Genomic DNA, 14,842 nt, shown 5'->3' with positions numbered 1-14,842 from the left:
CTGCTGATTGGCCCCCCTGGCCCCACCCACACTGAGGCAGAGTAGGTCGGGCTAGGGGACCGGGTGCCAGGGGTGGAGCTCTGTGTCTGGGCAGGGCCCTTAGCGCAGGAGGGAAGGAGTGACCCAGGCGTCCTGAATCCATGACTAGGTGACTAGGAGAAAGCTACAGAAGAGTCAGGTGGTGGGAGAGGGCACATCGGCCGGAGGGAACTGGGTGCCACCCAGGACTGACATTTGGAATAAAATCTGTAAGGGAAAAAACAGCCAGGGCTTGGGAGTCAGGATGCCCAGGATGAGGCAACAAAGCAAAGTGTGGACACAGAGGGCCCCTGCTTGCTTTGCAGTGTGGTGGCCCTGTGGTGCCACTGGTGGTTCTCACAGCAGAGCCGCCCTGTGGGTCCGTGCTATTCTGAGGCAGCAGACAGACAGCAGCAGGCTGGGGCAGCAGTGGGCACACTGCAGTTGCTGCACTTTGTCACTTGGGTTGCTCCTCCACCTTTGTGCCAGAGATCATGGCCTGTCTCTCTTTCACTGGCCCAGGCCATGTCCTCCTTTTTGAGCCAGCTCTGTGGGGCCAGCGCCTTTTGCTTCTCTGGGTTCTTATGCTCTTTATGAGCCTATCCTTTCCCACAGAAACCCAGAGAGCCCCCGGGCTCTAGTAGCCAGGCCAGCATGCACCACATGTGGGGACCAGGTGGGACTTTCTCCCACTGCCACCTCCTGTACTGCTGCTGTCCCACGGGCTCTGGTGTGGGCTGAGCTCCAGGCCACTAGTCTCATCCACGGCGTTTGCTCAACCCCTTATTCGTCCCGCTCAGTCACAAAGTCTCCCACAGGGTACCCACCTGCTCATCTGCAATGGACAAACCTCCAACAGTCCTTAAAGGAAGAGCCCACCAGCCATGACGCCAAAACCCTGCACATTCCTGTCCGCAGTCCTGCTCCTACATTGCCCACTGTCCTCCACACAGTCTAACCCCACTTTGACTCTGATCTGCCTGATCTGGTACCCAAATCCAGCCACCCAGGTGAGCAGTCCTGATTGCCCTTCTCTCACCCGCACCAGTAAAGATCTGAGCCTCCTTCCCTGCCCTCAGGACTTTCCATCTCTACAGGGCAAACACTTCCTGGCTGACTCGGGATGAAAGTTTGCTTCCCTGATCCCCTTGTGAGACCATCCTCACAGCCTCAATTCCTTATATCCCTTTAGCTGGTTTGCACACCAAGGACCACATAATGATCCCATTTATGTGAAATGTCCCCAAATCGGCAAATCTAGAGACGGAATGTGGTTTAGTGGTTGCCTAGAGTTGGGGGGATTGGGAAGAACTGAGGAGTGACTGCTAGAAGGTACAGGGTTTCTTTCTGGGGTGTCACAAATGTTACAAAATTGTGGTGATGGTCACACAATTCTGTGAATATACTAAAAACCACTGAATTGTACACTTTAAATGGATACACTGTATGGTATGTGAATGATATCTCAACAAAGCTGTTAACAATAAAAACCAAAATCAACCAGACCAACCCACAGCTGCAGCTCAGAGCTCTCCATCTCCTCTGGCTCCTCGTTGAAGGGGAAAAGTAGCAGTTTGGAGGCTTGGGGACCAATACAGCCGTGTGGTGGACATACATTACGGTTTCTTGACTGCCCTTCACCTGAACCCCCTTCTTGTGCTTAGAAACTCCCTACCACAAACCTAGGGAGAAGGTAGAGCCCACCTCCCACCATATGAAAGACCAGACACTTGGCTTTCCCAGCATCGCCTTTGCAGCCAGGTGACTCGATGCCTCTGCCAGGAATGCCTCAGTCTAGCGCAGAGCAGGGGGAAGTGGCACCTCTGGTGTCGGCACTGACATCTTCACGTCGACACTGGTTCCCAGGTAGGGCTTACAGTGCTTTTAACTGCTCTGACTTTATCCCCCACTCCTTTTTTGGAGCTTCTCTCCAGCCTTCTTAGTGTTTCTGTGAGCCCAGTAGTTCAATAGTCTATTTCTGCTTTTATCAGCCAGAATCGGTCTTTTGGCTTTAAACTAGGATTGACACACGTGACACTGGGGACCCTGTAGCACTGGCTCCCTCACTCCCCCTGGGACAGGCGAACTATCCTGGTAGCTAGAGCCCTCATCTAACAATCGTTGGGAGAAGCGCACTTTATGCATTTCTGTCATCCGAACTACATCTTTTCCCCCATCCCAGAAGCATCAAGCAATAACAGATGTCTTAGCTTCTAATTCTACCTCTTCCTTTCCCTTACAGCTGCTTTTTATTTTTTAAATTATTATTTTCTTGGCTGTGCCACACAGCACACAGAATTTTAGTTCCCCGACCAGGGGGCCCCCTGCAGTGGAAGCTGGGTCCTAAACATTGGACTGCCAGGGAATTCCCTATAGCTGCTTTTTAGATGTTAATCTTTCTAATGTTCTGTAGTTTTTGTGATTTATCTAGGTCCCCAACCCCACCGTCTGTGATTAACTGGTGTTCCTGATTCTTAGGGTTTATAAATTATCAATTATAATTCTCATCCCCTTTAACATACTCTCTGCTTCTGGAACTCTGATTTGTCTCACATCTCCTCACTCTATCCTCCGTGTTGTTTAACCTCTTTTCCTCAGTTTCCATTTCTCTCTATCCCTGGGCTCCATCTGTGTAACTTCACATCTACTTCCAGTTCATTCTCCTTCTAGGTGTGTCTAATCTGCAGCTTAACCATAAAGTTTCTAACTTCAAATAGTATATTTTTCATTAAAAAAATTTTTTTTATCAATCTGGTCCTTTTTGATATTTTTTTCATCAGTCATAGCTTTTCTTTAAATGTAAGTAAGACATTTTATATTTTGTATTTTATACTTCTAACATCTCAGTCTTTGCTGGTCTGATTCTCTTGCCTGTTGTTCCTAATGACTCTTGCTTATGGGTTTTTTTTTTTCCTTGTTTGCTTTGTTTTCACTGTAAGCTTAGATTCCTTGAAATTTTATCTGAAGGAATTCCTTGAGGCCTGGGTTTAAAGTACAATCCTCAAGAGAGGAATGCATTTGCTTCTGCCAGGTGCCTGAAGGCACTATCAACCTGAGATCACTTTAAACTGAATTGTCAGCTCGAGGATTTTCCAGTCCACACAGGCAATATGAATTCTCCACCCAAACAGTACTGAGAGCCAGCTGTGCTTACATATTATCATATTTTTGTCCCCACCTTCTACCTCCCCTGCATCCAAGACCAAAGCTAAGTAGATGAGTTGTGGGATTGGTTCCGTCTTTGAATGATCGTGTCATCTGTTCACTTTAAATAGGAAGGGTCTCTGATCTGACTTCCCACTTTGTAGGAGCATTAGATTTATTGCCCACCCAACACGTGGCCCCTGAAATGGTAATTCTAGGCCACCCACAAAAGAAGCAGAATAAAAAGATGAGTGACACGAGTGTTTATGAACTGGCTCCTACATATAAAGTCCCAGTCCCGGGAGCCACTCACAGACTCTATGGCCTTCAACTGGCCTCAATGTCACTCACCAGTCCTTTTCCTTCTATACCAGAATCATTATTTTAAGGCAAGAATGGGAGGACTTGAGGACATGATGACCCAGATCCAAGCAGAAGTGTGGAATGGCAGAAGGCTGAGCTGCTCTTCTTGTCCAGCCCTCAGGCAGTCCAAGAGCCTTCTAGTCATCTGAGCCAGTTGGGCTCCCAGGCAGCTGTGACCCTTGCCCTTGAATGGGAAAGAGTAGAACGGGCCAAGCCCAAATGTGTCCCCACAGATGCATTTCTCACTGGGACAGTGGCAGAGCTGAGGACAGCTCCTTACTACTCTTTGCTCAAAGGGAGATGTCTTCTGTCCTTGCCTGCATTTCGGCGCCTCTTTCGACTCAAGAAGCTCTCTAGCTTCTTGCTTCGTTTCAGCTCCTTGAACTTCTCAGCTAGGACCAACTGGCGCTGCTCAGCTAGAGGACAAGGAGAAAGAAAGCCGGTAAGCAAAGGAGGAAGCTCGCTTCTTTCCCTTTCCCCAGGTCAGTAATTCTCAACCACTATGCAGTGATATGTGACTCATCTGGAGTTCACCGGTGTGTGTAAGCAAGCTGACTTCTATGAATCTGCTCCTTCTCAATTCAACCAACTACGAGCTCCTTCTCTGCGCCCTACCCACATATGTGGGGGTGGGACAGAGATAAAAACAATACTCCCTGCCCATGGTCATTAGGGATACAAGAATGGTTACAAACAACAACTCCCTACTATTTCTACTTTCCTCCAACTTACCATGGGATCCACCCTTCATGCCTCCCTTAGGGAGCTCATGGACCCCTAACGCAGTATCCTGCCTCTATGGCCACCCAACCCCTGTTCCTGTAACTAGCCTGTCATAGCTGTGTCCCACTCACATTTCTTCAGGAAGTATGGCCGATGGCCCTGCTGGGCCTGAGCCCGCCGCTCCTGCTTCAGGGCCAGGTGCAGCTCCTGCTGCCGCTTCCGTTCCTGCTGTGCCATTTCTTGCTGCTCCTGAGGAGCAAAGATGAGATCGGTGAGACAGGTGAATAGCGGGGACTGTGAATCACCTCCTGCCTCGACCTGCTCTCACCCTCCTCCCCCGTATGACTTACTCACCATTTGCTGAAGCAGCTGCTGCAGTTTCTCACGCTCCTCCCCTGAACGGCGCTTCTTCAGCTGCTTTTTCACAAGCTCCACGTTGGAAAATGAGTATGACAGTTAGCATTCTGTAAATGTTAGGTGAAACTCTGTGCCAAGCATTATTCTAAGAAGTTCGCATATGTTGTTAACTCACATAAACACTACGAGATAGGAATTATCTTTCTGTGATAAGGAAACTGAAGCAAAAAGAGGTTAACTAACTTGTCAATGATCACACAGCTAGTAAACTGACGCGCCCTGCTCCCCTCTGCCCGACTCTCTGACCTGTGCTCTAGTCTCACCACTCGGAATCCCCACAGACCCATCTCACGTTACTCACATCTTTCTCTCTGGCTCGGATGTCATTTAGGAATTGATACGTTTTATCAAACACCTCAGGATTATATTCCCCTGACAGATCGTCAAAGCGGGGGTCCCGGGCTACCTTTGGAGCGAACAGAGAGAATATAAAAGAACTGTTCAGTCTCCTTTCACTGAGAAAGAGCTTACTGGCTCCTCCTCACCTTCTTACTGACGGGAACAACTTGACGCAAAAATGGCACCCGGACTTTGGCTGACATTTCCAGAGGCCTATGGAGAAATTAAACAGGTCAAGGGAACTCCACTCTTGTCAAAGGCCTCCCACCTGCCACCCAAGAAAGCAGACACCTACTCAAGGTCCCAGCTATCCTCCAACTCCTGGGGCAGGCCTTGCTCCTCACCTGTGTTTATCTGCAACACATGCTTTTTGGACAGGTGGTCTGGAACTTTGCTTCTTAGTGCTGTTTCCAGTTACCAATTGTTTGTACGTCTTAGTGCCCACTTGGCTCTGCAATTCTAACAGCTCCTCAAATGACATGTGAGATGTGCCTGTGAAAGGTAGGTGGGGGTGGGAGGGAACCGCAACTCAGCTCAGCATCTGCCACTGCTGCAAAGGTGCCACCCCATCTTCATTCTTCATAGGTAACTGATCCTTTCCAACATCCCCTTCAGACCAACCACTGCAGGTCCTGGGCAGCACAGCTTGTAACTGCGCTACACTGACACCTAACTCCCCATCGGTTCCAGGTACCTGGGGCCTCACCTTGCTAAAGAAGGTGTATATGTAAGGCTCTTTTAAATCACTCCTTTACAGGTTTCCCCATAAGGACCGCTGTCTCCCTTGCTCAGCTACCATCGCCATTATTCCGGTTCAGGATACGCTCAGCACCTCTCACCTCAATCAGTACTCTAGCCTCCTCACTGCTCTCCCAACCTCCAGTCTCACTCCTCTCAAAGCTATGCTCCCCGCTTCAGCCTGGGAGAGGCATCTGAAAAGCAAAACCTGGGGAGGGGGTAAATTGGGAGATTGGGATTGACATATACACACTACTATTGATATATATAAAACAGACAACTAATAAGGACCTACTGTAGCACAGGGAACTCTACTCAATACTCTATAATGACCTATACGGGAAAAGAATCTAAAAAAGTGGATAGGACTTCCCTGGTGGCACAGTGGTTAAGAATCCGCCTGCCAATGCAGGGAACACGGGTTTGATCCTGGTCTGGGAAGATCCCACATGCTGCGGAGCAACTAAGTCCGTGTGCCGTAACTACTGAAGCCCGCGCCTGGAGCCCGTGCTCCGCGACAACAGAAGCCACCGCAATGAGAAGCCCGCGCACCACAACGAAGAGTAGCCCCCACTCACCACTCAACTAGAGAAAAGCCCACGTACAGCAACGAAGACCCAACACAGCCAAAAATAATATAAAATAAAAAAATAAGAGTGGATATATGTATAACTGATTCACTTTGCTGTACACCTGAAACTAACACGTTGTAAATCAACCATACTCCAATAAAAATTTTTTTAAAAAAGGAAACTACTTCAGACCTTAAGTTTTCACTTTAAGTTCTTTAATAAAATAACTTTCTCTTTCCAAAAAAAAAAAGAGAAAAAGGCAAATCTGATCTTATCACTCCCACCTCATTTCCACATACATATCCTACACGTTATGTCACTCCAGAACTCAAAACTCCCCAATGGCTTCCATCTTGCTCAGAGGAAAAGCTCTAGGCTTTGTAATAGCCTGAAGACCCCATGTGACCTAGCCCGGGTTTCGGCTCTAATCTCATCTCCTACCATCTCCTCCTTCCTACCCCTCTCCAGTCAACTGGCCTCCAAGCAGTTCCTAAGCAGGAAGGTATGCTCCCACCTCAGTTCCTTTGCACCGGACTTTGCTTGGAACACTTCCTCCAGCTGTACTGCTTGCTCCCTCACCTCCTTCAAACGGTTTCTCAAATGTCACCTACCCAGTGAGGCCTTCTGTGATTACATAAAACTGTAACCCCTCCCCTGCGTTCTCGTCAAAGCTCTTATCACCTTTTTCAAAAAATTTACCCTTTAAAAATCTGCAATTCCGTGTTTTATTGTCTTTTATTAATTTGCTTGGTTTTTTTTAACCCCTAAAAGGTAACCTTCATGAGGACAGTGTTGTGCTGCTTTATTTACTACTGTATCTCCAGCATCTAGAACTGTGCCTGCACACAACAGATGCTCAACAATGTTGGCAAAATTTGTTGAATCCTCACCTACTAAGCCTTCTCCAACAATCCATCCCCCTTCCTGACTCTGCTTTTGAACATAACGTTTCCTCCCCTGCGAAAAACCCTCTTCGCCCTTTAAAAAACTGCTCAGGATGTCCTAATCCAGGAAGCATCCTCTCTCACTCCCCACTTTCCAGTGCGTTGGGGGGGCGCTCCCGGTGTTCGCATCTTTCAGAGAACTTAGTCTCACGGTCACGGCGTGTCCAGGCTCCGAGCCGGCACCACACGCGGTGCCACTGGCCCCTCACCCCGCCTCCACGGCTGCCCCTCGGCCCGGCGCCGTCCCCTCACCCTTCTGCAGGTCCCCGGGCCCCAGGCCCCCGCCGTCCCGAGACCCGCGAGGAGACCCAGAGGCCGCCCATTCCCGGGAGTTTGCAGTCAGCATCCGCTCGCGCAGGGCGCCGACGACTAATGGCGCTACTTCCGCTCCGGCGGCGGCCGCCCCGCCCCACTCCTTCCGGCATCTCCGGCAGGCCGAGTCCGCGAAGCTTGGTGACAATAGAGCAGATCTGGTCCAGCGCCGGGCGGGCCGCTGCTGGGCGGCCGGGGAGCCCTCTCTGGGCGGAAAAGGGCGCCCACCGTAAATAACGTTGCCCCCTCCCTTTTGTCGCTTGGCGCTGCACTCCGCGCCGAAGAGAAACTCCGGCCAGTCCGTGGCGGTATTTGGTTTCCTAATGCTCTTGGCTGAGAAGCCAGAACCTCAGCACCCTGGCCCCACTGCAAACTCCTGCCGTCCCTTGCCTATTCCACACAAAAGAGAGCACACGTTTGGAGACTTTCAATTCATTTTTATAAAATGTGAGCTGGCTGAGAGCGTCAGGGTACAGCAACAGCTCAAGGAACGGTAGGATTATCTGCTGGTCCTCCCCTCCCCAGGTCAGGGAGAAGGAGATTTCATGCCAACAGCTGCAACTCCTCTCAGCTCCCAATCAATGCTCAGGGCTCAAGCAGCGGGAAGAGGTGGAAAGAGGGGTGGGGAGGGGAAGCTCCTGAGGCTGACACTGCTTGCTTCTCCCTCCTCCCCATTCCCTTCGCTTCCCAGCAGAGCATGGCTGACCTGGGGCAGAGCAGAGGCCCAGGAGCAGTTGGAGGGAGGTGAATGGGACAGAGCACCAAGGGGAAGGGGCCCTCGGCCCAAGGAGGAAGGGACCTAGCCCTCCCCCCTGCAGCTCCCCACTAAGTTCACAGCACAGAAAACACCTCTAGTCCAACAACTCCATGTGGAGGTATACCAAGTCCAGGGTCCAAAGGGGCAGGCGGGGGAGAGATGGGCAAGGGCAGTGAAGACACCAGCAGGCTCAGGAAGGGAGGCGGCAGAAACTTCCTCCTACCCATGGGAGGAGACAATGGGGCGACTGATATTGCTGTTGGTGGTCATGGCATTCAGCTCCCACCTGGAAGGCCAAAAATGACAGGCAGAAAGGACAGAAGGGGAAGCCTCCACCCCCAAGTCCAGAATTGCTCAAACAAAGCAATGAACACACCAGTGCCTTCAACTTCCTAAAGCTCAACCACCCACGGCCACCTCTTCCTTACAGCCCTATGAGGGTTAACAATCAGGTCTCCACCCACCACCAAATCCACTACCACCCACTAGTCCACCTGCAAGCTCATGTGGACTTCCTGTTTATGTTTACATATTGATATTCTTGTGCCCAACACCTGGAGAAAAACATTTGTGTATACATCTCAATAAACTTCCCAACCTACCTTTCCTCCTCTGCTCAGATCCAACCAGGATGCCCCTTCCCCCCACCAGGAATGTCGGTTTTTGCTCTCAACTCCCATCCTTGTAAGGCCCTGATTCAGCTCTCCTATCCTCCCTGAGGCCTTCCCCAGCCATCCCACCATATTAAAATTAAATTCCTCTCTTTTTGACAACTGTCATTCTACAAAGTACCTCCTTATGCCAAGGCTCTACTCTACTTGGTACTAGGCACTTGCACATGTGTTCATCTTGGGCCAGCCTGGGATCCATCTGTTCAGCCTTGTATACTCTATCACCAAATACTGAACACACAGACCCTCAGCAAGTAAGAATTAAGCTGAACTGAATCAAGGAAAGGAAAGTGTCGCAGAATGACCCAGAAGGGCACAATTATACACAAGATAACTTTCAGTGCTTGATTTAGACCTAAGAATGGAATTCATAAGGGAAGGAGCTAGGAAGGACCTCCCTTACTTCTGGAATTAATGTGATCCAGAGGCTCCTAAACTTGTTTTTTCCTCCACAGCTAGGTTCTAAGATTTAATCAAACTTTCTTAGCATATTAACAAAAATAACTGTATAAGCTCAGGAATTAGGAAGTGATGCCTGAGAGCTTGGTTTGAAAACTGGACATTTTTTCCATAAAACTTACCCAGCTGACAGTTTTATATTTCCTTCTAGCTCCCTCACCACAAGTACACTACAGAACAAAATCTTCTCTCTCCTGCACACTGAGACCAAGCCAATCAGGTCACGCGCCTGTGCTGCCCACTCACCCTCAACCAGTCCCTCCTTTCCAACCATTCACTGTACCTGATGTCATGGGGCAAACAGGACTGGTCCAGGTTATACTGAATCACAGCCAGTTTGCACAGAGTCTTCAGACTAGGGCCTTTAAAGGAGAAGTGAGGGAGAGGGAGATGGTCAAAGCCGAGGAAAGGGTCCAGTCCTGGATATCACCACCCAAAGACAGGGACCCTGAGGGCAAATGCATTTAGGGAATAAGTGTACTTACTAAAGTCCAAAATGTGTAAGTCAGAATGATCTATGAGGTCAAATTCATCTCCCAGGCCTTCCTCAGGAGACGGACTATAGGGATCAAAAGAGAGATGAAGGAAGGAGCGAAGACTACCCACGAGACCCTCTTGCTCAAATGTCTCCCATGTTAGTCACAGGCTTAGGCCCTTCCTGGAGCCCTCCCCTCTCTCCTCCTAACCTGGTACCCCCAAAGAGGACAATCTTGTCACCAACAATACAGCAGCACTGGCGCCGGCGGGGACATGGCCCCTTCCCCTTCGGTTCAATCTTTTTCCAGGTAAACGACACTAAAGAGAAGTTTAAATGGAGGTTCAACACCTGCTAGCCCAGATATCCTCTCCACTCCTGCCCCTCGCCCACTCAGGATTATTCTTTTCTTTTCCACGCCCCCTCAATTGCTCCCTGTTCCTCCCTTAAAGGCAGTGCTCTTTACCAGGGTTAAACTTCCAGAGGTCATGGAAGTGCCGGTTCAGCCTTGCATTATAGCCACCAAAAATGTACAGCTCCCCATTGTAGCCAACTGGAAGGAGAGAGGAATGTCAAGAATGTAGGGGCAATGGGGGGACGGGGACTCGGCAGGGACCTAACAGACACTCACAGGCTGAGTGGCTCCGGCGCCCCTCAGGCAGCACTGGGGTGGGTGGACAGTCCAGCCAGGCCTCAGTCCTCGTGTCAAAGACACGGATGCGGTTGCAGTAAATCTCATTGTTGGAATGGAATGGCCCAAAACGGTCTGCACGGCCCCCAAAGACATACATGTGACTGCCCAGCATTGTGGCCGAGTGGAAGTCCCTCCAGCGTGCAGGGTTGCCCTGGGCAGGAGCAGAGATGGGAGGGGGAGGGGTCAGCGTTCACTGTTTGAGCTCCCTATGGTTCCTTAAATTGAGGGTGGGGATCTGGGAGAGAGCAAGAAGGGCCAACCTTTGTACAGATCAAGGTCCATGTCATGGTGCTGGTATCCAGCTTGTGAATGTCATTGGAAAAGCAGTCCGCCTGACAAGGAAGAGAAAGGAAGTGAAGGAAGGAATAAAAGAGAGGAGCAGGGGTCACTCTCCGACCCTCCGTCCCTCCCACCTCAGAACCTGCAAGCAAACCAAAGCCTCCCATTCCACTACTTTCAATTCCCCTTCCTCCTTCTCATTCCCACCCTAGGGAAACCTCTAGTTTCTTCCCAGACCTACCAGCTGCTCGTAGCCCCCGAAAATGTACATGGTCTTGCCCAGGACACAAGCCGAATGTCCATCCCGGGCCCCAGGAACTGTTCCTGCCACTCGGGGTGTGGACCATTTGTGAGTATCTGAAGGAGGGGAGAGGGTGGGCCCAGTAAGCAAGCTGGTGCTCCCTCCTTGACTCTGGGGCGCCTTATTCCCAGCCCCCCTCAGCCCACACCTCCCCCAGCCCCGCGAGGCACCATTTGGCAGAACACAGCCTCCAGAGACTCATACTCACTGACGTCAAAGGCATAGAGCACATTGCAGGCCCCTTCGGTGTCATTCCGCCCACCCCAAAGGAAGACTGTGTCGTCGATGAGGACGGTGGAGTGTCCATACCGCATGTAGGGTACCACGGGAGCCTGCCCGCGGGTGGCGGGCCTCACTGGGGGCAGCTTTGTCCAACGCAAGGACACTGTGGGCACAGCTCTGCTCAGCCCTGGGAACCTCTCTTCAGGCCGTCCACATTTTCCCAAACCACATGTTAGTTTCCCCCACCCCCTCTGGCCGTGGGGGCCACCATCAAACCTCACTCAGCCACCCACTGTCCTCCCTGATGTGAGCACCCAGGGATGATCCCTGAGTTAGCTTACCTGCATTGAAAATGTGCACATCAATCTGACGCAGCGTCTCATAGTCTTCACCAGAGCAGTAACCCCCGAAGGAGTACACCCGGTGTCCGACAGCCACTGCAGCATGGTTCACCCTGCGGGGCCCGCCCTCCAGGTGCACCGTCCACCGTAACATCCCCTGGGCCACTGGTTACAGCAACATGCCCCCCCGGCACGGCCTGCTGCCTCTGATACCTGCACACAAGTTAGGGCCAGGGGCTCCTCAGGCAAAGCCTTTGCCTGGTTCACCGAGACTCTGCCCAGGACTAGCCTTGCCTCTAAGTGTCACCCTGGTGGCCCTCCCACACCACCCCTCTACAGCTCAGGTGGCTGGCTCTGCTCCAGGGGAGCTGCTGAGGTCAGGAAGCTAGCCCTGGCCCTGTGTTCTCCAACAGCAAAGGGTGGGGCCACTCTGACCTGACTGCCAGCTCAGACTGCTGATCAAGGGCTCAACGTGGTCGTCCCCTACTCATGGCGGCTGCACCCTGTCACTGGCTTGGCCCAAGCTCCAAGCCCCCTTCAAAGGTCAGTGAGTTCTCTTGTCTTTCTGCCTCTGCTCTGCTTACTGCCACCTCTCTAAGAATCTCTGTGCTCTTTGAGGTGGGGAGAGGGATCTCAAAATACTCAGAGCTATTAATAGCCCAGCCAACCCCAGACAGTCCACTGAAAGCTGGCATGAGTGCCTCCAAGCAGAAAAGCTTTCAGGCTTTTAGAGTGGAACAGTTCCTCTATCCAGGATGGGGTGGGATTGATCCCTGACAGGGACCTTCATGGATGATTAGCCCCTCATAGGGGGCTCTTGTCAAGCAGAGCTGTTGTCATCGGGGTCACCCAGGGCCCCTCACAGGCAGGAGGAGTTCCTTTGACAGCTGTGCCTGGCATGCTGCCAAGAACTTAAGCCAGAAAGGTATGTGTGTGCTGGGGATTGAGGGGGTAGGGTTTTCTCCTCTTGCCACTTGCCCAACCTAGCCATTGTGGTAGAGAACGAGCTATTTCCAGCAGCTCTTCTCCCACTTGGGTCTCTGAAAGGGGACAGGGGTGGGGGTGTGCACTGGAAAGGGAAAGGAAAGCAAAATGCCCTTGGGCAGGACAAGAAAAAGACCCAGGCATGAGAGATCATGGTCTCTTAAAGACAACCCGCTAACCTAGTGATAATGGGTACATCTGAAGGCTCTGTCAGGCAAATCCTGCAGCTGGCACTGCCTGCTCTGGCAGGCACCTGCTGGGTTTGGGTAGATCATCTGCTCCCTGTTCAAGAAGCCCTGGCAGAAGGGAAAAAAAAAAAAAAAAAGAAGCCCTGGCAGAAGGAAGAGCCAGGCAGAATCTCAAGCAAAGAAAAAGCTCAAGTAAGGGAGGCCCCTCGCAAGAAAGACACACTGGTTTCAGCTGGCTTTTGCCAGCCCTCCTGCCCCTGCCCAGCCTCCCTCAACCCCCAACCCCATGCTTTAAATAGCCACTCTGCCAAACCTGAAATAGCCCCTCAGGAAACCACTCTCACTTCATTACTCCTGTCCTCAATCCAAAAGCTCTTGGATCTGGGCTTGTAAAGACAGATAGGAAGGAGGTTGAAGAGCTTAAGAACCGGAGTCCATCTTCCCTCATAGCTTCCACTCCCCACTTCAGCTATATCAAGGTAAAGCAAAGAATTCAGAGGACAAGAGAGAAGCAATTCCATCCAAAGGTGGAGAAAAAAACCTTAGCTTCTCCTCCAAAAAAAAAAAAAAAAAAAAAAAAAAACTCAAGCTCGTGAAGAACAAGCCCCCAGGGTCTCAGGGGCTCCTCTTATCCCTGGGTCTCTCCCATCCTCCATCACTGCCGCATCCTCAAGCTTCTTCAATTCCCTTCATGTACCTATCCCCCTTGCTATTCTCTTGCAATTTTCATTCCCCGTTTCTGGCCCTTCTTGATCTCCTGAGAGCTTTGCCGTTTTCTCCTTCTTCCTTCTCCCACAACTCCAAGCTCCACCCCGACAGCCCTCCATTTTCCCTCTTCCACTAAGGGGAAAAAAGCTAATATCCATTGACCCCTTTCCGCCAGAGATATTCCTCCCTGTATATGACGCTATCCCTGTCGTCTCACAGTCATCCCAACCTCCCCTCCCGCACAACTCCAGACACCCCCGCCCTTTTCTTCCATTATCCTCAGCTTCCCTGTTCTCCTCATAACCCGATCTTCTTTCCAATTTCCTTTAGTGCCTCCTCCGGCTACCAGGCCTCTCCCACTGGTTTCCTCACCATCCTCCCGGAGCTCTTCTTTCCCCATTAACACTTTCCTTTCCCATCATTCCCCTAGCTCCCTCCCCACCCCCACCTTCACTCTCAGGCCCGTCCCCCACGACTCCAGCGCTAACCATGGGCATCCCCAGCCCCTATAGTTCTCCTTGTCCCTCAACCCACCCCGGACTACCTGCCAGGCCGGGCCGGGGCGGGGCCGCGGGTCCTCGCGCTGCCTGCAGCCTAGAACCCGTTGCACGCCAACCGACGACTCGATCCCCAACGAGATAAACACAACCAGGCTCTATCCTTCCGGCGGGCAGCTGTCTGCGAACATGCAGTCAGAGCTAAGTGCCCGAAGCCTACCGGGACTTGTAGTTCATGGGGTTCCGGAGGGACGTCAGGGGCTGAAGAGTGGGCAGGAGCCTGAGGAGATTCTGGGCATGTGCAGATACGTGTCAAAAATCGCGGGGTTGGGCTTCCCTGGTGGCGCAGTGGTTGAGAGTCCGCCTGCCGATGCGGGGCACACGGGTTCGTGCCCCGGTCTGGGAAGATCCCACATGCCGCGGAGCGGCTGGGCCCGTGAGCCATGGCCGCTGAGCCTGCGCGTCCGGAACCTGTGCTCCGCAACGGGAGAGGCCACAACAGTGAGAGGCCCGCGTACCGCAAAAAAAATAAAAAAATAAAAATTAAAAATAAAAATTAAAAAATTAAAAAAAATCGCGGGGTTTACTGGGTAATGTAGTCCTTGGTTGTCCGGGAAGAAGACGGTGGAGGCGGGGCAAGGGGCGGACTCTTCGTCCTCGCTCGCGTCAATCATGAGCGCGCGGCAGGGTTGGAGG

General features: G+C 51.6%; 2 protein-coding genes across 5 annotated transcripts; both read right to left on the bottom strand.

The window, feature by feature from the left end:
- Nucleotides 1-2,761: 2,761 nt before the first annotated feature.
- Nucleotides 2,762-7,614, bottom strand: RRP36 (ribosomal RNA processing 36). 3 transcript variants are annotated; one of them, XM_082847931.1, is made up of 8 exons: nt 7,511-7,530; nt 5,844-5,950; nt 5,349-5,496; nt 5,151-5,217; nt 4,967-5,071; nt 4,603-4,677; nt 4,380-4,497; nt 2,762-3,941 (listed from the first exon to the last, which is right to left on the bottom strand). In XM_082847931.1, the coding sequence occupies exons 3-8, from the start codon at nt 5,483-5,485 to the stop codon at nt 3,805-3,807; spliced, it is 639 nt and encodes a 212-aa protein (XP_082704057.1). In that variant the 5' UTR covers nt 5,486-5,496; nt 5,844-5,950; nt 7,511-7,530; the 3' UTR covers nt 2,762-3,804. The 3 variants fall into 3 exon arrangements, with proteins under 3 accessions (XP_082704057.1, XP_082704056.1, XP_082704058.1); XM_082847930.1 differs by lacking the exon at nt 5,844-5,950 and having other exon boundaries at nt 7,511-7,614; XM_082847932.1 differs by lacking the exons at nt 5,844-5,950; nt 7,511-7,530 and adding an exon at nt 7,567-7,585.
- A 386-nt stretch (nt 7,615-8,000) lies between these two features.
- Nucleotides 8,001-14,842, bottom strand: KLHDC3 (kelch domain containing 3). 2 transcript variants are annotated; one of them, XM_082848475.1, is made up of 11 exons: nt 14,194-14,842; nt 11,770-11,982; nt 11,415-11,591; nt 11,147-11,262; nt 10,887-10,958; nt 10,564-10,777; nt 10,399-10,485; nt 10,144-10,252; nt 9,943-10,016; nt 9,741-9,819; nt 8,001-8,613 (listed from the first exon to the last, which is right to left on the bottom strand). In XM_082848475.1, the coding sequence occupies exons 2-11, from the start codon at nt 11,921-11,923 to the stop codon at nt 8,547-8,549; spliced, it is 1,149 nt and encodes a 382-aa protein (XP_082704601.1). In that variant the 5' UTR covers nt 11,924-11,982; nt 14,194-14,842; the 3' UTR covers nt 8,001-8,546. The 2 variants fall into 2 exon arrangements, with proteins under 2 accessions (XP_082704601.1, XP_082704602.1); XM_082848476.1 differs by lacking the exon at nt 14,194-14,842 and adding an exon at nt 12,933-13,903.

Source organism: Leucopleurus acutus (genome assembly GCF_964270905.1).
Source record: "Leucopleurus acutus genome assembly, chromosome: 10".
Classification (NCBI taxonomy): Eukaryota; Metazoa; Chordata; class Mammalia; order Artiodactyla; family Delphinidae; genus Leucopleurus; species Leucopleurus acutus.
This window is presented reverse-complemented; position numbering and strand designations above follow the sequence as displayed.